We start from the raw sequence: 22,970 nt of genomic DNA on the forward strand, positions 1-22,970 counted from the left end.
CACGGCTGTGGCCAAGCTGGTTGCATTTGGACACTAAAATGAATAACATGCCCGGGTAAAGTAGCATTTTCTGCTTCCTGTGTTGTTTTTAGGTCTATTTTAGAGTCCATTAGAAAAACAAAATGTCTTTTGGTTGGGTCGGTTTGGCTCAGAGTTTAAATCCAAGGGCTAAGATCGACACCTTCCACTAGAATACAAATGAATATTCTCAGCATTAAAATATAAACATTCATTTTCTTTTTTGGTTTTTGATGGCAAGCTCATTCTGACATCGTATCTATCTCTCTTTTCCGACTTTCCTTTCTCTTCCTTTCTTTGTTCTTTACTTTCGTTTCTCAATTTCTTTTTTTGTTGTTATCGGATTTTATCCGACTACTGCTTGTATTCTTGCTTTTAATTGATACCTACATAATAGCAAATATACATGATCATATTGTGGAATACGTGTGAGTGCTTAACCCAAATGTTTAATTAGCCTTCAATCGAATATTTTATAATGATAGACTTGACTAGAAGAAGAAGTCCAAATAATATAAGAAAATCATTATATATTACGGCTAATAGCTAAATCCATTGTAGTAGTTCTGCAGTATTCTGCCTATTCGTGTGGAATATATATAGGTATTTATTCATGAAGTTATTATTATTATTATCATGAAGTAACTGAAATTAGTGAATATTTATCACAGTTTGGCACAGTTTAGAAAAACGCCAGCGGAGTATGGTTTTAATAAATAATCTCGTTTGGTTGTGTGAGTAAAACTGGAAATAATTTCTGACAATTTAAAATGAAGTTAAGATATTTTGTTCGTGTCGGACATCTTCCGTGGGGTTGTGTTGTGTGTGTCGACTAGGAGTCATGCAGACTGACTGTATTGTTTTTGTAAGTTTGAGAGGGCATTGCTGCATTTGACTATTTAGCAATGCTGGTTAATTTTATTGAAAATGCAGACAGTAAAGCCGCCTATTTCAAGTTACCTGTGACTGTAATTCAGGATTAGAGCGTGCAAATTAGACAAAATGTCATGAGTTGTAATGTTATATATGGGTGAATGTAAGGATAGAATGTTGCAAGAAAGCCCCTGAATGCAGCCGATATGCAAAAGGCATATAAATTGATTGTCGGACGAACAATGGATGAAAACTATCCGAAATCTTAATAAAAGCCTCTATCTACCGTAATTTGTCAAATGCGTATCTTAAATATTCCAAATAGACGGTGAAAACGTAGGGTTTGTTGTTGTAATCCACCCAGATTTGCGAAGAGAACGCTTTGATTTAATATTTCAGCGATTGTTTACTAATGTCTAATTCGTGGGGGGAAAAGTAAGATTTACATTGGGGTTTCTTCAAGATCCAGACAACCAATGAACTGACTTGTACGTGCACCTACGAGTTGCTCAAGATAGTTCTTAATGACTGATATTGATATATGGTAATTTCTTTACCGGATCACATGACACAATTACCTCAAGAATCGATCAAGATGAATTGCACGTCAGCCTACGTTTCCTATGTTTTCTCCCTCACGGATCCCGTCCACGCGCCTGTAGTGCAATAGATGGACAAAGTTTAACACACTCACGCTTCCTATTCCTACTCGCAAACGCAAAAAGAAGACATGACGGAGTATGACGACCGCAGCAACTGTGCGTCAAATATGTATTTACCGAGTTGCACATACTATGTATCGGCGCCGGATTTTTCGTCGGTCTCTTCGTTTTTACCTCAGACTACTTCGTGTCAGGTCAATTTTCCTTATTCTTCCAGTATAGCTCAAGTCCAACCTGTTCGAGAAGTTGCTTTCAGAGACTATGGACTCGATCACCCGAGCAAATGGCATTACAGGGGTAATTACGCTTCCTACTATCCAACGGACGAGATAATGCACCGAGATCTAATCCAACCATCAAGCAGAACGGATATGATATTTAAAAACGACTCGGTGTACAGTCACCACGGCGGCTCAAATCCATCATGCAATTTCTTCTCCAACGTCGGCAGAAACGGGGTTCTTCCGCAAGGGTTCGACCAGTTTTTTGAGACTGTTAATACCAGCACCGAGAAGCTCAGCCCCGACCCCTCGAAAGTAAGGACGGAGTCCGGTATCCCCGGAGATGCTGTGTGCAATAAACTGTCGGCAGACGGTTCAGAGCAGGAGAAACGAGACCCAGCTGAAAACATAGACGAAGAATCCACTTTATCAAACTGTGCGGAGGAGAAGAACAACGGTCCAAGTAGGTATACTCTTTAAGTAGGGGGTTAGAGTACAAGTCCACTACTTTGTCGGTCTGATTTTATGTGCAGCTTTATAAGCATGCAAAGGTTTTTATATACCCTATAAGATTTTCTTTGCTGTTGTAAAAATATTTACGATGGGAAAACAGTTTAGGTGGGCTTCAGCAATATTGTTGATGCGTAATACCTGTCTAATTGTCTTTTAGAGATCAATCTGATTTCTATGATATTAAATGAATAATACTTTGGATTCGTGAATACTAGTAGTGAATCACACATAGTTTTATGCTGTGATTGATTTTACTAGGTATATCTTTTTTCTTTGTTTTCGGAAACTGTCGAGATGTTTATTTAAAATGTGCTTATTTTGACCAGGAGGGTAGAGAAGTTGCATTTGGAGGGAACAGTTTACATTCGTATGTGAAGCAAAATTCTGACCTTGGGGATTTAGAAGGCAAATAAGTAATAACAAAAACATTGCATAAAGCCCGAAATTATCATCTGTTATGCGGTAAGAAGGTAAAATAAATTGAAGCTTATTGCATTTCGTGTGTGTGTGTGTGTGTGTGTGTGTGTGTGTGTGTGTGTGTGTGTTTATGTCTGCCTGTGTAGAGGTGGGCGGGTGTTGGGGCTCTGTTTACACATATGTAAGATTGTATACACATTCATATTATAAACTATTTCTAAATATAGTATAAAGGTGAACGTTTTTCCCTTCTCCTGGTATTCTTGGTAAATGAAATTCACTGACCTCTCTATCTTTGTAGGCTCTTCAAAATCAAGAAAAAAGAGGTGCCCCTACACCAAATACCAGATCCGAGAACTTGAACGAGAATTCTTTTTCAATGTGTACATAAACAAGGAGAAGCGACTGCAGTTGTCAAGAATGTTAAATCTGACAGACAGACAAGTAAAAATTTGGTTCCAGAATCGAAGGATGAAAGAGAAAAAACTAAACAGAGACCGGCTTCAGTATTTCACCGGGAATCCTTTATTTTGACATTTTGCGTTTAGAAAGCGCAGATCGTGCCGGTGATGTCAGCTATGAATGGTTAGGTATTGGGACACATACACGGAGTCATGCGGTCATGCGACCCTGACCACTTGGACAGAAACAGAAACAGACTGTGATACTCTCAACTATGCAAAGTCTGTGGTTTTAGAAACTGACACTTCTACTGCAAGAAACACTTGTTTGAAGTCCCGTTTATTTAAAGCCAGTATTTAGTGAATTGTTCAATTGGAAAAATCAAGGAAACCATGACAATCTTTTTGTTTTCGCTCTGACAGTGTTTAAATGATACATGTTTTGTAAACGTATTTGCTCTGTATCCATTATTTTTTATTTATTTCATTTATTGAGTTAATTTGACTCATAAACAATTTGCAGTAAGCCACAAATATTTGATTACAGTAATCAATATGACATTTTATAACAATAGGCCTATGTATGCATTTATTTCATAGACGCATGTGATGTATGGAACTAAATAAAACTAAAGGATAACAAACTGTTTTTCTTTTTCTTAATGGTTTACTTTAATCGGTATTACTTCAAACTCGACACCTAATTGTAGTCTATATTATGGTGTGTGTGTGTGTGTTTGTTTGTTTGTGTGTGTGTGTGTGTGTGTGTGTGTGTGTGTGCGTGCGCGCATATGTCTGTGTACGAGAGAGGGTGAGGAGATAACAACAACAATTATAATGTTATTAATTCTACTGCATTCATTTTATTAATTTTAATCTTTTGGTCAGGTATTCGTCAAGTTTGTTGCAGCACTGTGTCAAAGGAAAACCATTGTCTCAGACTTATTGCGATTTCTAGTTGTCAAAAAATACAGATTATGCTTAAACGGCAACAACCGAATGTCTTGGAATGTGCATAGATCTACACTGTAGCTTAGAGCATCCGATTATTATCTGTTTCGGAGAACAGTGATAACACGGAATGGAATGAACAATTCCTAGCGCGCGGACCTAAGGATGTTCGCCTATTTTTCCCTTCTTTTGCACGACAGTAAGGCTGTTTACTAAACCTTGAACCGTCTAGACAACACAATAAAAAGTAGTTGTAAATGTCTAAATTGGGGGCTATTGGACCTCCTGGTTATCCTAAAAGCAACTTTGCGCGCAAAATGCTTGGATGGTGCGGGGGTGTTCTGAGTTCTCACATTCATTTACGAAACATAAAGCGAGCATTTCACCAAAATAAATAAATAAATGTAAAAATCAGTAATTATTCATAGGCGAAATTAAATATGTAGAAGGATTCCCATGGACTGTTGAATACATATATCTACATTGGTGTCATTAACAGCAACCAATACAAAGGTATAATGGTAAAGTATTTTTGAATATCAACTTTTAAATTTTCTTTTACGTGTTTTGATGCCAAACTATTTTAGATTTCGACGTTGACCTTCCGTAATGTCAAGGCCGTCACCTTTAACCTTTTTGAATAAGTATAGGTGCAGTTTGGCTATTCTCATAGTAGAACGACGCCCTCTCAACGATATCTGCACTGCAGCAGCGGGGTTCCAACATGGCCGCTGCACAGTGCGTTTCCTAAGACTGAAAACAACCTCATACCTTAACACCGGGGACCGCAGTTGAAAGCATTAGTCTAATCTCCATCTCTCTGGGGCAGGATATAGTGAGTTTTGTTTTTTTATACTCCCTTCTTTACTTTTTTCCCAGTTTTAGCCCAACCTAATCCTAAAAAGAAACAAACACCAGCTATCAGATTCTCTTTTTAATCCGTATTGCGCAATGATTCACGTGCATTATTATTAAGTGTGAATTGATCGTAACCTTGAGATACCCTCATGCAGAATCCTCTTCTACTAATATGTCGTTAAACCAAGAAGGTCTGAGACAGGCAATTCGTTGTACTTGCCTCAGTATTTTCACTGGTTACTGTCTGTTGTACATGTAACTAAACCAGTTGTAAGACATTCTAAATTATGGAACCCAGTAATCTTGTAGGAAATGCAAAGGAAACGTGTTTGAATCTTCCTTTCCTGTGTGATTTCCGATTGCCTTAGTGCTTCATAACCACACCAGAAATGACGTATTATTATTACTTTTACAGTAGTAGCAGTAGTAGTAATAAATATTTAGCATTTAGCGCCAAAGTCTTTAGATATACGATGGGATTCGAAATGATAATACCATATAAAAATGATTTTAATGGAAAACAGTATTAAATGCTAACGCTATTAAAAGCCATACGAATTTGACACATTCATTTTGTTTGCATATTTCAATTAATACGCCACAATGTCTACGCTAATTTTATGAAAGTGTTTTCAGCTAAATCTGAATTCTATCTTTTTATCCTGTAGATGGGACATAGGAGCTCCGTCTATTGAGTATTTCAACTTCCTTCCTAAGTGTCAGTTCTGTTTGTGACCACCTGAGGTCGCGTTTCCTACAAATGCCTTACACAGTGAAATAAACATCTGCTATAACTGTTGATTTCTGATATTGTTTGTATTTCGAAGAATGCAAACTGTTGGTATAATATTACCTCTCTGGTATCATTGAACTGATTTAAATGATATAATTTTTGTGTTTCAGCTTTATTATTATTTTTTTTGATGCGTTTGTTGATGTTAGGCTTTCATTTGTGGTGAGAATTTCTTTTCGGAAGCTTTTTAACTTCAATAGTTTGTAGCTTTTGTTTAAATCGTAATTTTAATTATAAAATTCTATTCCTACGTATGTGTATGGAACAATGTAATTGTGTCTTTATTAAGATGACCGACCTTGCCAAAACGAAGCAAACCCATATTAGGTTATCTCAGCAAATAGAGTAAAATATTATGCCAGAGTAAACTCATTGATGTTATGGAAAGGTTTACATGCAAATACAGCTGTGCAAAAATGGAAGCAAGTCGTATTGTGCGTGCGTTTTCCGCAGCTAGGTTTTCCATAGCCCCTGTTATTTATTTTCTGTTTTTGGAACACTAACATTCAAGTCAAGTATATGCAAGACGAAAATTTGGCTATATAAACTCAAAGATGGTAGTCTGATTTTGTCAGATTTTATATTGTTCCTTGTCTTTTTTTCCATAGATAATAAGGACAAAATGGAAATGGAATAGACCGAAGAGACTTTGGTATCGAATCTTGTATTATCTGCAGTCTATGGTTTCCCCAAATTATTACATGAGTTTTTTTTAAATTGTATATCTTATTAAGCCTTTCAGAACTTGCACAGAAAACAGAATTATACTTGTTTACGTCGCTAAACTGAATGGCTAATTAAAATAAGCGCGGATATAACACGCATGCTTTTAAAAATAAAATCTGTCATAGTTTAATGCTCAGATTATTATAGACAGAACAATATGTGATTAACATAGGAAGATATCTAATTAAATGACGCATATTACTGCTTTAAAATCTTTTGAAAGAAGAAAGCAGAATGACTGTTTTTGTATTAATTCACAATTAGTTTTGTTGTTCTGTTACCAAAAAATGTTAGATAAGGGTAAAATAAAACGCATAATAAATACGCGTCAAAGCAAACTTGTGAAACATTGCTGGCATTAGGTTGTTTGTATGAAAGTGTAAGAATAAGTATGTATATAATTCATTTTACTCAGTAAAGTATACTTGTTGCTTGGTGATTTTTTAAAAAGTAGTTATCAATGTGTTCCATTGTTCTGTGGTATCTGGATAAAATGAAGTGTGTAGGCTAACTATCAAATTTATCTTTGCCTCATTTTTCCTTGATTACCACAGCGGTTTCATCTCGTAGCGATTAGATTTTATTTCCATAAATATATCATGGCCACCTATGTTATTCACTCAAGTGTTCTTCCTGCCCTCCCCCGCGTGCAGCCGTGTTTGGGAAGTGTGCATTTGCTGTTTAAAAGAAGAAAACTACCAGCTGTCCAGCATTGTTTGTTATGAACGTATTTCCTGGATCATAAGTTTTGTTCCTGAGGTCTACTTTAAGCCAGATTCTGCAGTTTGTGTTATATTGTTGGCCGTGTAAGGTTTTGCAGTTTATGATTTGAGTAGGCGTCAAGCAATAAAAATACCCCATCTTGGCTTCAGTTCAGAGGGATTTTAGAGCACCAGTAGACCGTCTCGCTGTACGGAGGGACACATGGGGACCAGTAGCTGTTCTCCAAGTTGAAAACAAAATGATTTCCGTGCGACGTCTCCGTGAGTTGCTCGCATCTGTACTCCTTGCGTTGCTCCCTTGTATTCTGTCTTTAAAAGGAGCCTGTACGGTAACGTGCAACTTCAACAACATATATTATGTGTGAATATTTAAGAATATTGAGTGTGCCGTGCAAATAAAATAGTACATAGGACAATTCAATTCAATACAGAGCATTTACTTGTTGGAGTGGCAGGCCGTGTTAACCTTGGACATGCATGTACTCAGTTGCAGGTTTAATTAAATACAATTCACAGTCCGAATCTTCCTTGCCGAATGCACATTCTGCTCTTTGTCGGATTTTGTAGACACATTATTTGTGCACATTCAAAAGCGTTGGACTTAAATTTTCACAGGTCATTTTCTGGTTATAGTACAGTGTCTATATTATTTCTCCGGCATTCCATATTTCAAAATATTTTGTTTACAAATATTTAAAACTCTGCACTCTGTACTCTGTACTGCGGTGCATGTGTGTGTGTGTGTGTGTGTGTGTGTGTGTGTGTGTGTGTGTGTGTGTGTATGTGTGTGCATGTGTATGTGTATGTGTATATGTATGTGTGAGTGCATGCGTGTGTATGTGTGTGAGAGATTGTATGTGTGTGCGTGTGTTTGTGTGTGTGTGTGTGTGTGTGTGTGCGGGCGCGCGCGTGCATAGGTGTGTATGTGTGAGAGATTGTATGTGTGTGTGTGAATGTGTGTGTGCCCGTGTATGGGTGTTTGTGTTTTGTACGTGGATATGATTTTCGTTGTTTTTAATAAATTGTAGCCTGTTTTGCATGCTACATATAAATATATTTTTTTAATTATTGGCACTTTCCATTTCTGAAAATTTTTAATAAAACCAGAGCCAACCTGTATATATTGTGTAGAAATATATATGATAAATTCAAATCATTCATAATGTTAACACTATCTAACACATTGAAATCTATTAATCTTATCCTTTACAAAGTCACAATTGATTTCTTAATAAAATAGCTGAATATCTGCTTTAACTAGGGGTATAATTCTCCGAAAAGCTTCACGAGCAAGAAAATTACCTGGAAGCCCTCGAATGCAGATGAGAAATATATTGATCGCCCTGATTCTCCTTAATATGTATTAATAAATTCACAGCAACCTTTGATGCTCCTGTGGTGTCAAGCACAAATGCTTTTACTTAGTCTATAAAAGAAAGCATATATTCATCCCAGAATTATAACCGACATGGCGGAGTTCACGGAAATGTAATGATCGCACTTATATTCCAAACAGGTTTAGTCCAAAGGTATTTATACAACACAGCGTTTTGTTTCTGCATGGACGTGATGGAGGATCATATCGTAGTAAGCGCTGTTATCTGTCTTCGCCTATTTTGGCGGTTTGACAAAATCAAATTAGGTTCTTTGGTTTCATTCCCACCGTAGTTTTACATAAAGAAAGTATGGTGTCACTCTGAATTCATTTGGTTGAATTACTTAGGAAATAATGAGGAAAATACTACTTGGAGTTGAATGTAGTTTTATACACAATAAAAATGCACAATTACAAGTGTGCCAAAGCGTCGCATTTCGTATTATAAAGTTCAACAAGCCGTCTAACATTTCATGCTTACATTTATTTTCATTTCATGTGTCAAGTAAAAAGGGGTATTTAATACCCAAGTTTCCTTTTGTCAGGCATAGAATCAATTTCAAGTCCGCGTTCTAGGTGTCGCTGTTGACCACATCTGAGATCCCAATCAAGTGCCAAAGCGACCACGTGACGCCGGAGGAGGCTGCGTCTCAAGGCCATTTTCAAATTTCATTGGTGTGGTTGTCATGTGGTCGCGGAGAGGCATCCCGAGTAACACGGCGATTGTTTTGCTAGATATGTCAGCCTACAAAGGACATCTCTCTCTTCTTTAAAACATCTGCAAAATGTCTTTTCCCAACAGCTCTCCTGCAGCAAATACTTTTTTAGTAGATTCTTTGATCAGTGCGTGCAGAACCGACAGCTTTTACTCCGCCGGCAATATGTACATGCCATCTAGTACAGAAATGGGAACTTATGGAATGCAGACTTGTGGACTTCTGCCGTCTCTCGGCAAAAGGGGAGAAGTTAGTCACCAAAATATGGGCATGAATGTCCACTCCTATATACCTCAAATTGACGGCTGGGCAGATCCGAACAGACCGTGCAGAATAGAGCAGCCTTCCGCCCAGATGCCCACGTGCACGTTTTCACAAAACATAAAAGAAGAAAGCACTTGCTGCATGTATTCCGACAAGAGAGCAAAGGTCAGCTCGTCAGATATCCCCGCGTACGCTAATTTGATTCCCGAATCTTGTTCTGTTGAGGGTCCGGAGATTCCCGTTCCGGGCTATTTCAGACTGAGCCAAACTTATGCGTCTGGAAAAAATCAGGACTATAGCCACGAGACGAGCCCAAACACAATCCTGCCGCTGAACAGAGTAACTCAAAAATCGCAGCTATCTTCTCTTGCTGAGGTGGAAAAGAAAATAATCGAACTACCGAGCAGCCAAGACACGACCAAGGCACCGACCCCCGTGGAAAGCCCGAATCCAAAGTCGAGTTCGCAGGAGGAAAAGAATTGCTCAACTGAAGCGTCTGCCTCCAGCCCAGAATTGCCACAGAAGGAGACGAAAGGTGGGTATAATAAAAGCATAGAAAGCGTCGCGCTGTAATACGAACGCTCCAGCATCATAAAAGCCCAGTATAAAACACAAACAACCCTAAAGTCGTAATGTTTAATGAGAGCCGTACTCAACTTGCAGTAAAATGCTTTTTACAGCGAATAGACACTGTTCTATCGCGTCATTGTATGCTACACAACATACATGTTTGCCTCGATGTATTTAATTTAGATTTTTCATTTTTCTAAATGTGGTGTTTACTGTTTTATATTTCAAAATGACTAGTCTGATTATATATATATATATATATATATATATATATATATATATATATATATATATATATATATATATATATAGGCACGCACACAGTCAGCACCACATAAAATACTTTTTAGTTGTTTATTCTTTATTGTATGCAACCATACTTCAACATCATAGTCTATTTTTACACGTTCCCATCCATGAAATCCTTTCATTTTTTGTTTTTCTGGAGAGTTATTTTATTTACTACGGAACACCAAAGCAGGCGTAATGCAGGAAAAGCAAATATGTGACAAAATCAATGATATTAGAGGCAACATACCACACTACATATTATACTTTACTTGTTCTGTAATTCGTGTTGGTGGTAGGGGTATCAGCATATTAACTTTGGTCTGATGCTCCAAATAATATTGCTCATTTCAGTAATACCTCATATTACCTGTATGTATATGTGTGTCCGGGTGTGCTTCCCTGTGTACATATATGACCGGCTTTGTCATTGAGCCACAAGTTTTTTAGAAGAGAATTTGACAGAAGTGTACTATGCATTTATTTCATTTTGACAATCGCAAACATTTGGAAGTATTCCTTTGAAAAAAAGAGGTTCAGAGATAATTTCGTTTTCCAAAACGCTTAGATTATTACAATGCTGAATAATGCGTAAATGTTTTGCACCATGATTTCTGTGCAGTTTCTCATCTCCGTTCCGTTTCCTGCATCTTCTTTCAGAATGTAAAAACGATCCTCCGACGAGCAATTGGTTGACTGCAAAAAGTGGACGGAAGAAAAGATGCCCTTACACAAAGCACCAAACCCTGGAATTAGAGAAGGAGTTTTTGTTCAACATGTACCTGACTCGTGAGCGCCGCCTGGAGATCAGTAAAAGCGTTAACCTCACCGACCGACAAGTAAAGATATGGTTTCAGAATCGCAGGATGAAATTGAAGAAGATGAGCAGGGAAAATCGTATTCGGGAACTTACCTCAAACCTCACTTTTTCGTGAACGCGACCACGGGGTGTGTGTTTTTGATCTCCCCCTCACCCCTCTCCCTTCTCTCGTCAGAACGATGCACTGGGGACGTTGGAAATCCTTGTTTTGTTTTTCTGTTTGTTTTTTTTCCCACATTTGGAAACTGTGACTCGTATTTGCTATTTTCTGTTATGCTTTTTATTGTATTTACTTGATGGTATTCTGAAAGTGATGCATAGTGTAATTTAAAATGTTTTCATCACAGGGTAACGATGGACTCGTTTACATATAGGTCTTAAATTATTGACGTCTTGCAGACACCCATGGTTGGACTGTTTTTTAATTTGTTTGGTTCATAGTAAAGAAATCACCGTACGAGAGACTTGATTTGAAATTCGCTGGAGACCATGAAAGCACATTTCCTGTTAGTTATTAATTAGCGAAACATTCGTCCGTAGGAGTAGAATTCTTCCATTTAGTGCATTCTGAAACATTTAAAAGTTTCCCTACTATAAATGTGATAAGTATTGTTAACATATGGGTGTAAGTTAAATGCATGTTTTGTGGCATGTACTCTGCAATAAATTAAATCTGTCCAAATATTTGTCATTTACTCTAGAACCAATTGTTGTCTCTTCCGCCTTCTAACTTGAACCCGCAAGCCTTGTGAGTGTTGAAATGTAACGCAACTGTTTGCACATATATATGAACGCACGATATCAATGCAGGATGCAAAGGTTAGATTTCTGAACATGTCAGAAATAAGGGAACAAATGGAAAAGTATTAGAATGCTAAGATGGTAAGCAAATATGTAAGGTCGTTTGGGGAATGCATTTAAACCCGTTAAAAACTGAAATGAAAGAACGTCGTAGTATTCAGGAAATATTGTGTTATCTCGGCTGTTTTTAAAAAATATGACTTTATGTGTGAGATATGTGAATCTAGAGGTTCTCAACAGAAAAAACTCTTTCTAAAAATCAAAACAAAATGCGCCGTTTCCCGCGAATCAATTTTCAGTACGTAATCAGTTCATTTAATAAAAAAAATCTACAAATACTGTGATTGATCTATTAAGCATTTGTCTCTTAAACCCTTTACTGCACGATGGACTTTAAATATTCATTTTTTAAAAAATAATATAGAACATGTTTTAGTTATACAGCTTCATGTTTATTTCGCGTGTGCAAAGCCCATATCCAATGCATGTCTAATTAACCACACACACACAATATATATATATATATATATATATATATATATATATATATATATATATATATATATCAGCAGATAATGTTCTCAGTACCTCATGAATAGAAAGAGTATCTGAAAACATTTTCTTTAATTTCCTTTTGTAAAGTTGCTCACATACATATTTAGTTTAACTTATTTTGAAATTAACCTTTTCCATGGACTTAGAAATAACCGTCAAAAGCGTGAATCCAAATTACAACATTTGAAGGTGCATTATTTTAATTGAACAAAATTAATGGCGAAGAAAGTATTCACTTATGTAAGCATTTAAATATGAATGGACGTAATCTCTGAAGCAAAATATAAAGGAAATAAGTTAAAATAATATTTCGCTCATGGGATATCATTTAAGTAACTCAAATAACTGAAAGCATGTATGCATTACATTTATTCCTGAAAAAAAATTTGAATTGTTAATGTATATTTTGTATTCATAAACGACCATATTTAACTGGTGTATGAACAAATAGGGAGACACACTTACATACGCATGTGTGAATATTGTTATGATCCTGTATGCACCATATATATGTAATATGAAAATTCTATTATGTTATATGTATACAATGTATACACATACACGCTGTACCTCTCTCTCTCTCTCTCTCTCTCTCACACACACACACACACGTATAGAGTGTTTATGTGTATACGTTGTGTATACATTGTATAACTACATAATAGAATTCTCATATTACGTGTATATGATATATAGTATGCACACATACCCTTCTCTACTAGTTTTCAAAGGAAACGTAGAAAATCAACCCAAACTACCACAGTGTCGTCGACAGCAGTTCTCTAAGAAAACAGAAGCCTATATTAGTGTGCTTTGCATAATGGAGCAGGCTGTACAAAGCCAAGCACAAGTTTATCGGCTGATCCGTGCTAAAGCTTTCGTTGTTGGCTGTCAATATATCCTTCAGAATACTCCGTTTTTTTGTTTTTCTTTCAATGTCTTTCACAACATTTTTGCCAATGACCAAGTCAAGATACTGTGACAGTGAAGCGTCATTGTAAGATTGCAGTTCACATGCATGGAGCATGGGTACTTAGTCCGAGTCTTTTTCTTTTTCTTACTCTCTTTATTCCTATCTGTCTTTCTTTCTGTCTCCCTTATACATATTTGTGGTTTCTGCTTTAAGAAGAAAATCAGCGATAAATAAACAGCTGGATATATCTCTCGCAATAGTTTATTTACAAACCTTGTTTACAGTCTTGGCCCTCGGTTTTGTGATCATACATAGTAAAATACTTCCATCTAACAGCCGTCCATCTGACTTCGATGTGGCAAAATCCCTTCAATGAAAAAGGCAGAAATTAAAGCAAAAAAAAAAACCTCCAAGTGGTGCTTTGCACTTGTACTTTGAGTCGCGTGGTCAGCTTGCATTCCAGATACGAACAGTCGAAAGTTCAAAAAGATGGAAAAAAGATTCTCCCGAATAAACTCGGACATACATCACTCAGAGCAGATTCACTTTGTTACGCCAAGAGTCTGTTTTATTAAGGCCACATTAATGTATAATCAAATGCACCTCATAAAAATTTTATTGATAGACATAAAAACATTATGGCGCTCTTCTTAATAAATACAATCAGTACACAAAGATTACGCTCTGTGCCAAATATACAACAGTTCCTGAACAAACGTGAACTACTCCTCATTGTAGTAACACTAGAAGAATATAAAACACAGAAATCCGTAAAGCAACGTTATTCTTTATTTTATGGCATGTTATTACGTTTATTTTACGAGGAGTTACAACTCAGTAGTCTATAAAATATTTTACAAGCGTTGAGTGAACAACATACCTTATGACGATTTCTTGTAAGATTTTACACACATTTCAAATTATTTGCTAAAGCATCAATGCTGAGTGGTGGTTATGAAATAAATGGTGTACTAATCTGTCGACGTAAAGAAATAGTCCCGGACCGCCCTCTGCTGTAACACGTATTTAAAACACCCAGACCTGGATAATCGCTTAAACTTTAACGTTTCATTTCCTTCTTAATACTATACTTCGATGTTAGTTAAATAAAATGTCGAAATTAAACATACCGTTATCTGCGGATTGATTTACTCACTGTATTGGTAAATATGATCACGTGATTCATGTAACCAATCACTGAAGATGAAGCCAGCAAAAATACTATGATTGTTCAGAGGGAAGGTATCTGTAACAGTGTAGCCTTTTATATGACTACGAAGAGATCCAAAAATGTCGACTAGTAGTACACTTAGTAACTATTATGTAGACTCTATAATAGGGCATGAAGCTGAGGACGTGTATGGGGCTCGCTTTGTCCAGGGCTCGCACACGGCGACCTCAAGGCCACCAGGTGTCGGAGATAACGCTGATTTTTCGTCCTGTAGCTTTGCACCCAAGTCCGCCGTCTTCCCCACGTCTTGGTCCTCGGTTCACCCACAGTCCACCGCCGCAGTCTCAGGGATTTACCATCCCTACGTGCACCAGTCCCAACTCGCAGGCGCAGACAACAGATACGTCCGCTCCTGGATAGACCCAATCTCCAACTCCGTTTCTTTTTCCGGCTTCCATCCGACCAGTCGGCATTACGGGACAAAGCCCGAAAGTTTACCGTCGAAAAGGACTGAGTGCGCCACCTTCGAGGCGCAAACCCCGGTCGCCCCGGACTACATTTGCGGAGCGGTATCAGACAGCAAGGAAAAACCTACCAAAGACCCTATTGGCAGCGATATTTCGAGTCACAGCGAGCCCAAAGAAGAGAAGCAACAGCAACTTGACCCAAGTAAGTAAAAGAAATTGCCCCTTGATTTACAACCTTAGAAACTGTACGAGCAGGGTGTGTAAAACTGGGGCTTTTACTAACCTATAAAAGTGTCTAGACTCTTACCATGGTCCGAAAAAACTATGTTCACGGCTGCGAATTGGGTATTAAGTACAAAACTGATAATAAGTGTGTCTATCAATTCAACTTGTAAATAACTTACAAAATAAGGTACAGAATTACTCCGTATAGTTACTAGATTGTAAGTCAAAGTCATTTATTGTTGTTTTTTCAGTGGCTGTGCACATTCTTGTGTTTTTTCTGATAGTTATTTATTTGCTGTTTCTTGCTCTCCAGGCAACCCGGCTGCGAATTGGATTCATGCACGATCAACGAGGAAGAAGCGATGTCCTTACACTAAGTATCAGACCCTTGAACTGGAAAAAGAATTCCTGTATAACATGTACCTTACGCGAGATCGCCGTTACGAAGTTGCCAGAATTCTTAATTTAACCGAAAGGCAGGTAAAAATCTGGTTCCAAAACAGAAGAATGAAAATGAAAAAGATGAACAGGGAAAGGAGTACTAAGGATCAACAGTGACTAACGTCCGTCTCACAGAGCAAGAACTGAACCGTTTAACCCTCCCTCTTTGATGTTTATGTGGTATCAAGTAATGTGCTAGAATAAACCTTTGATAGGAGCCTGTGTATCAAACAGTATTGTTTAGTTTCTTTGTTAACGTGTCCATACATTTTATGGAAAGGTTAAAATGTCTGCACATGTGCTTTCTTGCTTTTTAACAAAATAAATGTTGAGTCTTAAACGTTTTACGAATTGTATCTTCGAATTAAATGTGTAAATTGATAACTTAAAGGATGAATGTTGAAGTCTTTCCACAGTGTTCTCTGTATATATGTAGTTTTATATTGTCATGTTTTCAAAAATAGCTCCTGTAAATTGATGTAGCTTACATGTAGCTGAAGAGAAATTGATTGTTGGAGTTTTACATTTATGCCTAGTCACTTAAAACGTGTTTGGGTAGCCTTAACAATGAAAATGTTAATTTTCTACTTCGTTGAAATATCTCGCAATGTTTGTTTCAGAATATTTACATTTTACACGACGTGTACGCATAAAATAAGTACATAAAGGCCCACCGACGAAACAAATAGAAACAAGTCAACGGTTTCAAATCCCCAAAAATGTTTTGAACGATTAGAAAAAAATGTGTTGCTTTAGGATGCCGTCTTTTATTTTTATTGTTTAATTCGTATATATTTTAAGTCTGTAATTATCGAAAAAAATCATTTGCATCCAGAAGCCAAAATGTATTACTTTTGTTTAAACCAAATGGATCTGCAGTTTATCAAGTAAATGAAAAACACGTGCGCCATTACTCGCACAACATTGTAACCCTTACTAATTTAGCTTCACTTGGGAAACCATTACTTTGAATGCTTTAATGTCGTTTCGCTTTCCTTAATGCTCATTTCCTCTTGCTGGATATTTTGATGTTATGAACCTCTATTATACCGACGGCGCAGTAGAATTTACGAAGATACGATATGAATTGTTAGGGAATGTTTCATATCGATGGGTTTACATTTCATAGTATGTAATTTTGTGAGAATTAAATACATGAAAACGTGTTTGCACTGTTAGACCTACGTGGCGGTATACTCTGTCGTTTTACTTGAACTGGTTTCAAATCAATCTACGCTGCAAAAATAATTCTTTGCAAGTAGGGTTTGTTTAGGGCCTACATTGAGAATTGAAAGATATAAAGAAAATTTTAGTAATTAGTCCAACTGCTGCTTAGCCTGTGAAATGAATGTATTATTATATGTACTTCTACCACGTCTTCGTAAATGTAGGTTTTAATTTTGCAATCGGTTTTGCACGGACCCTTATTTTTCGCTTGACTCAGTTTAGGAATCCTTTGTTGGAGGATATCCTACTAATAAACTGTGTATTATTGGGAAAGGTGTTGCATGGATACGCAATTGATCGTGGAACCTTTACCTATAATTACTTTAAAGCAGGAAGAAACGTGGTCCAATAAAGTCATAGAGATGGCTAGACGTCTGGTCTAAATGAGTTTATGGGCGAGGGCTGTAATTGTACTCTGCTTTGAAACCGTCCTATTTGGGTGTTTGTGTCTATTGCTGACAAACAAAAATGTAGACGCCTTTCCTTCGGGGTGTCTGGTCGATAAATTATTTGTCCTTGAGACCGAGAGGATATCAACCCCCAGATGCGCAGAAAGTCACGTTTATTCACCAACTGCATTTCCTTTCGAGCTGGGAGCAAGGTAGCTGTGACCGTCGTTTGAAATTGCCTGGTTTAATGGTCTGGTCTCTCCAAGTCGATAAAGCAGCCGTGGCGGGAATCCTTTTGAAAATGCTCTCTGCTAATCATGCGCAATGTAATTAGAAATGGGTCTTTAATACAATATCTTTTTAAAAAAGAATTGTTTACTTTCAGCATGTCCCCCACTAGAATACAGTATTTATGTTTTATTATGCGGGCATAAATAAATTAATAAAGAAGTTGCGGAAGTCCACGTATTGGAATCAAACAAAGTTCACGTCAGTAAGAGCGTAGTCCGGGTTAACTTTAATGATGACAGTAAAACTGTGGTATCCTGGAAGACAGGTTTACTCAGAGTTGAGATTGTGGTTTCTTTGAACGGGAGTAAAAGTGATGTGGCCACTTGAGGACGCTGTTGACCCGCAGAAAAGGCCTGGGAAATGGAGGGAGACGCTGGACTGAAGTCATTGATCCCAGTTTCAATGTTTATTTTCTTAAGATAGGTGTGCAGACGAGCTGCCCGTAATAACTGAATTCAAGTCGCTGAATTTATTTTAGAAATATTGTTGTGTATGCGCTCCCATGCAAAACTCCACTTACCTGAGGTTTGCCTTCAATGTAACCCATTATATGTCCATGTGACGTTTATTGTAGGGAATTTTCTGTACAATTACTTTCGATAATAGATTTTTTTTTCCAAATTTATACACGTATTTACAACAATGTAGTGATGATGCAGGAATTTTAAAATAACTAATAATTAAAAATAACGTCAGGCCATTTTATTTGTTATTTCTTGCTTAGTTTGCCTGAATTTTCTCAATCCGTGGGAGAGATTTGACAGTTTATGAAATAAACTGCTCATAGCTACCAGTCTTTCTAAAACATATATTTACGGATACACGCATACAGTGTACAGTTTTATTTAATTTTGTGATGAAAAAATAATAGTCATACGTGGGCATCAAATGTGAATGTTTTTCTTTAACGAGTGAACAAATTTGCTGTCACAGTAATTGGATGGCTTCCTGATCCTTTCATTGAATGTGTTTTTATATTATATGTTTAGACCAGTCGGTTTTTTTTTTTCACTGTCTTTAAACAAAAGTGTTCTATGCTAATATCACGGTACTTCATCAACCCCAAAGTCAAATAAATCTAACTGAATAAAACGGGTGCATTCATGGGCATAAATAAAATATTAGCTAAACAAAATACGCGTCAGCATCTAGAGTTAAACTTATTGTTACATCTTGTAGCCTCCGATGACATTTTAAGAGTAACACAAAGTATGTTATTCTGCGTTCTTGGGCATATTTCAGCGCCGCAGGAACTATACAATGCGAGGAAAGGGGAAACATTATTTTCTGATACCTTTTAGATAAGGTCAGCGCTTGTTCGAAAACAACAACAATAGCAACACTCATGCTTCTACTGCTGTTGCTACGACTAACATTACTACCACTACCACCAATGCTACGACGACGACTACTACTAATAGTAATAATAATAACAGTTGGTCAGTGTCTAAGGCCTTTAAAGCTATTTCATTTCAGAGCTTCTGTTAGAATTCCAGGTTAAGGTCAAACTTCATGCTCACTTGAGTGTGCAGAATATTCGCCTCACTAACGACCTTTCTAAAGGGGGAAATAATAGGAAACGTATTCGTGCTCATGCTTTTCATTAAGAAGCAGTTAACCTTGGAATTCTGATGACCACACTTTGTGCACCTGAAGAGGTAGAGTTTTTTTTTCATTTTCAGTGTTTTCCTACATATACTAAATTTGCAAATTAAATACTAACCCCGTTTCTGCTGTTCACTTTCTAAAGAATTTGAAATAACTTCCCAATGAGTCTGATTACTCGTTTCGTTTTTGGTTAGACGCCATTGAAAGTGAATAATACCCGAGAGCGCACTGGCTTGGAATACATAGCTATTTTGCATTTTCTATAAATATCCATTTGTTTTAGGTGTATATTTATTAATGTGCATTTTTTATGTGCGCCCATTACAGAGAACATGCTAGTGTGTGTGTGTGTGCACCACATTGGATTTTAGCTTTACTGCAGTGTATTTATTCATGTATTTTACCCCGTTGAAATCTTTAACTAACTCATTTCCCTCGGGCAGAGAATAGTTGACTTTTTCATTCCCAAACCTGTTTCACCTTGATTCAAATTTCTGTCTTTTTTTTCTCTATGATGTTTCTGTACATGGGGAGGCGTAAGCATTTCACGAATGCGTAGTTCGGTTACTTGCACTGAAGTGCAAGCGCTGCATGGGATATATTAATCCGCCAATTATCTTAACCCAATCTCAATGGTCAGAGGTTTTCTGAAGGAAAAATATATTCAGATCACAGAGGCTGTTTGTTTGCCTCGGGACCGGTAAATGTAAAACGAAGCAAAACATTTCCAGTCAGGCATTACTTTCATTCTGAACTGTGATCAAAAGGAAACAGCAGAAGCCTTTGGGTCTATTCTGTTCCACGCAAGTGCTCACTGACCACTGGATTTGAGAGAGCACTATGTGTACAAAATAGGTCGCTGGATAACAGAGTTCTTCGATCAAAATTTCGAATAAATCTATCAGCACAAATGAGCTCTTATTTTGTCAACCCCTTCTATTCAAAGTACAAACCGGGTGAGGCAATAGTTCCAGCCTACTACGATTCTCCTTTTTCACAAGATGTCAACAGTGGGCATGCGATGGTGTATGGCAACAATGCAAGTTTCCAACATTCCGCACAAGTCCAAGATTTTTACCATCACGGGACCGCGGCAATACCGAACGCAAGTTATCAACCGAATCCTTGTGGAATTACGTGTCATAGCGACCGCTCTAAATTTTACGGATACGATAACTTACAGAGACAGCAGCTCTTTACGACCCAGCAAGAGGCCGAGCTGCTACAATACCCTAACTGTAAATCGTCCGGTAGTAATACTGGCGAGCAACCAGAACGCTTAAATCAGAACTCGTCTCCTTCTCAGATGTTTCCCTGGATGAGACCTCAAGGTTGGCTGCAACAAAAATTTGCTTCCAAATCACGTATGGCTGTATACTCGAATCCTAATGCTGTAGCCTATGGTCTTCTCAATTGCAAAGTTTGGATAGCTGTCGCAAAGATGACTCTCTCTCTCTCTGTCTCTCTCTCCCTTCTTCTATTTATATTAGAGTAATGGCGGAATGAATCTGGAGTGATTTATCAGTAGTAGTGGTAATCAGAAACGCTGGGTTTTTAATAATGCACTGTGTCATTGTTTTTCCCCCAGCTCCCGGGAGAAGAAGAGGCCGGCAGACATATAGTCGATTCCAAACCCTGGAACTCGAGAAAGAATTTCTCTTTAACCCTTATCTGACCAGAAAGCGAAGAATTGAGGTTTCCCACGCACTCGCTTTGACTGAGAGGCAGGTGAAAATATGGTTCCAGAACAGGAGGATGAAGTGGAAAAAAGAGAACAACAAAGACAAATTTCCGTCCTCGCGCCCAGACGCACACCTTAAAATCGAAGCGGATAACTTCGAACCAGAGAAAGGTGTCGAAGACTCAGATTAACATGTAAAAAACAGCATCATCTACCAATCCGTCAGATAAAATATACTTTGATTTAATCTCAAAGACAAATAAATAAATATTTACCTAATTAATTGTTATATTTTAATTTGCGTGCAATTGTTTGGTGGGAAAAACTATCCTCGTCCTTGTGAAGGCTAGCAAATAACGGATATTTTTCCTACTCTGTGTGCACGTCTTTTACTCGAATTTTCGTTGTGTTTTAGATAAAGAAATATAGTTTTTTTTTCGCCAAACTACAAATAAAAATATATTTTATATATTGGTCTATTATACGCAATTGAAACATGTCTAAGACATATGATGATTCAACGAAAGTAATAATGTATTTTAAATGGTTGTATGTGTTTGATTACGTTAATATTGTCTGTCATAAGATGATAAAAATAAAATGATTTTCAACAATTACAATGGATATGTGTATTATTTAAGTATGTTCGGTTTGCTTTATATATTATGCTTAAACATAGACAGATTCGTTTTCTTGACGCATCTCATCAATATGTCAACAAAAATGCACTTCGTCGCTGTGCTTTCTCTTTATTTTTCCCTTGAAACTGTAAGAAAAGTTCTATTTCCTCGCAATGTTTTTTAAGCATCTATTGAATTGTAAAATGGAATGGGAGGTATAAGTTGCCAATTAGAATGTCATTTGCGAAACATCTTTCAGCGGTTTACACATATGTATAATTTTCCACACTCAGGCGCGCTTTTTTAAATGTAATTCCTACAACAGAAATTGTAAATTAGAATCAAAGTTATACGCGTGACAAAAATCTACAACGGCTAAGTACTGCATGACACCGAGGCCCATTGATTCCCATTTGAAATTTCACATGTGGGTAATCTTAAATATAGCTTTAAATACAAAACATAACTGAGGATACAACTGCATCAAAACCCTTACGTCATTCATTTCCTGTACAAACCTATATTTAGCATCATTATTTCTGTTAGTCTTTAATACTTTTCTCTTTTCCAGGTCTGTCCTTCCAAAAATATATATAAGAAAATATTTATTTACTTTATTTATTGGAAATTGTAAGGACTTTTAAATTATTAACATACAATGAATTATTTATGCTTGCGACTATTCCCGTGTTGTTTCGTAATCGGGTTGGCCAAGTCACCGCATGCAGTCAGATATTTCCTGCTTTTCATAAATGTGTTTTCGTTCCCCTGATGTTTGTAGTTCCATGTATCTGGAATGTTTTTCGTAAAATGACAACAACGGATCATTCCCCATGGATTCGCTGTATATATTTCAATGTTGCACGTCTCACAAGCACCGAAATATTTTTCTCAAATCTCCATAGAACAGACAAATCTGTTACAACTTATAGCTCAACATACGAAAATTTAAAACCAGATGTACATACTGTGCATAGTGGTCGTGTTTTGAATAAATATCTTATGAACCAAATTAATCTGATTTGTTTTTACACACGAATATAGTCCTTGCTGCGTGCTTTAAATGTTAGCACTGAGTGACAAAAGGAAATTATTTTAATTGTTTATTATAATGTTATTTTGAATAAAAAAACACGAAGCACCAGACTTAGAGTTTCATTTGTTTGTTTGTCGTTATAATCTTCTGCACGTTTTGAGGTTTGGTGTTTAGAGCAACTGCCTCATTGTCGAAGGGCTTTTCACAGATTTTAGACCTTAATTCTCTCTCTCTGGGAATAGGGAACGGCTTCGACCATTATGCGTAAAAACCCGAGAGAAATTGCAGCAGCCCAAATTCCTTTTTGTTAGAAGACAATTTACAACTTCGTAATAGACCTTTTTATGAGCCACTATC

The 22,970-nt window shown here is 37.0% G+C and overlaps 4 protein-coding genes across 4 annotated transcripts; all 4 read left to right on the forward strand.

Annotated features, from left to right (window-relative positions):
* Positions 1 to 1,434: 1,434 nt before the first annotated feature.
* On the forward strand, positions 1,435 to 3,238 carry LOC118788915 (homeobox protein Hox-D11a-like). The gene is made up of 2 exons (XM_036545118.1): positions 1,435 to 2,237; positions 3,006 to 3,238. The coding sequence occupies exons 1-2, from the start codon at positions 1,622 to 1,624 to the stop codon at positions 3,236 to 3,238; spliced, it is 849 nt and encodes a 282-aa protein (XP_036401011.1). The 5' UTR covers positions 1,435 to 1,621.
* Positions 3,239 to 9,315: 6,077 nt separating this feature from the next.
* On the forward strand, positions 9,316 to 11,303 carry LOC118788912 (homeobox protein Hox-D10a-like). Its single transcript, XM_036545115.1, has 2 exons — positions 9,316 to 10,045; positions 11,029 to 11,303. Exons 1-2 carry the CDS (start codon positions 9,316 to 9,318, stop codon positions 11,301 to 11,303), a joined length of 1,005 nt encoding a protein of 334 aa, XP_036401008.1.
* Positions 11,304 to 14,698: 3,395 nt separating this feature from the next.
* LOC118788913 (homeobox protein Hox-D9a-like) lies at positions 14,699 to 15,878 on the forward strand. Its single transcript, XM_036545116.1, has 2 exons — positions 14,699 to 15,297; positions 15,634 to 15,878. The coding sequence occupies exons 1-2, from the start codon at positions 14,748 to 14,750 to the stop codon at positions 15,876 to 15,878; spliced, it is 795 nt and encodes a 264-aa protein (XP_036401009.1). The 5' UTR covers positions 14,699 to 14,747.
* Positions 15,879 to 20,186: 4,308 nt separating this feature from the next.
* LOC118789249 (homeobox protein Hox-D8-like) lies at positions 20,187 to 21,148 on the forward strand. The gene is made up of 2 exons (XM_036545594.1): positions 20,187 to 20,607; positions 20,865 to 21,148. The coding sequence occupies exons 1-2, from the start codon at positions 20,187 to 20,189 to the stop codon at positions 21,146 to 21,148; spliced, it is 705 nt and encodes a 234-aa protein (XP_036401487.1).
* The last annotated feature ends 1,822 nt before the right edge of the window (positions 21,149 to 22,970 follow it).

The sequence above is a fragment of the Megalops cyprinoides genome, chromosome 14 (assembly GCF_013368585.1).
Source record: "Megalops cyprinoides isolate fMegCyp1 chromosome 14, fMegCyp1.pri, whole genome shotgun sequence".
Lineage (NCBI taxonomy): Eukaryota > Metazoa > Chordata > Actinopteri > Elopiformes > Megalopidae > Megalops > Megalops cyprinoides.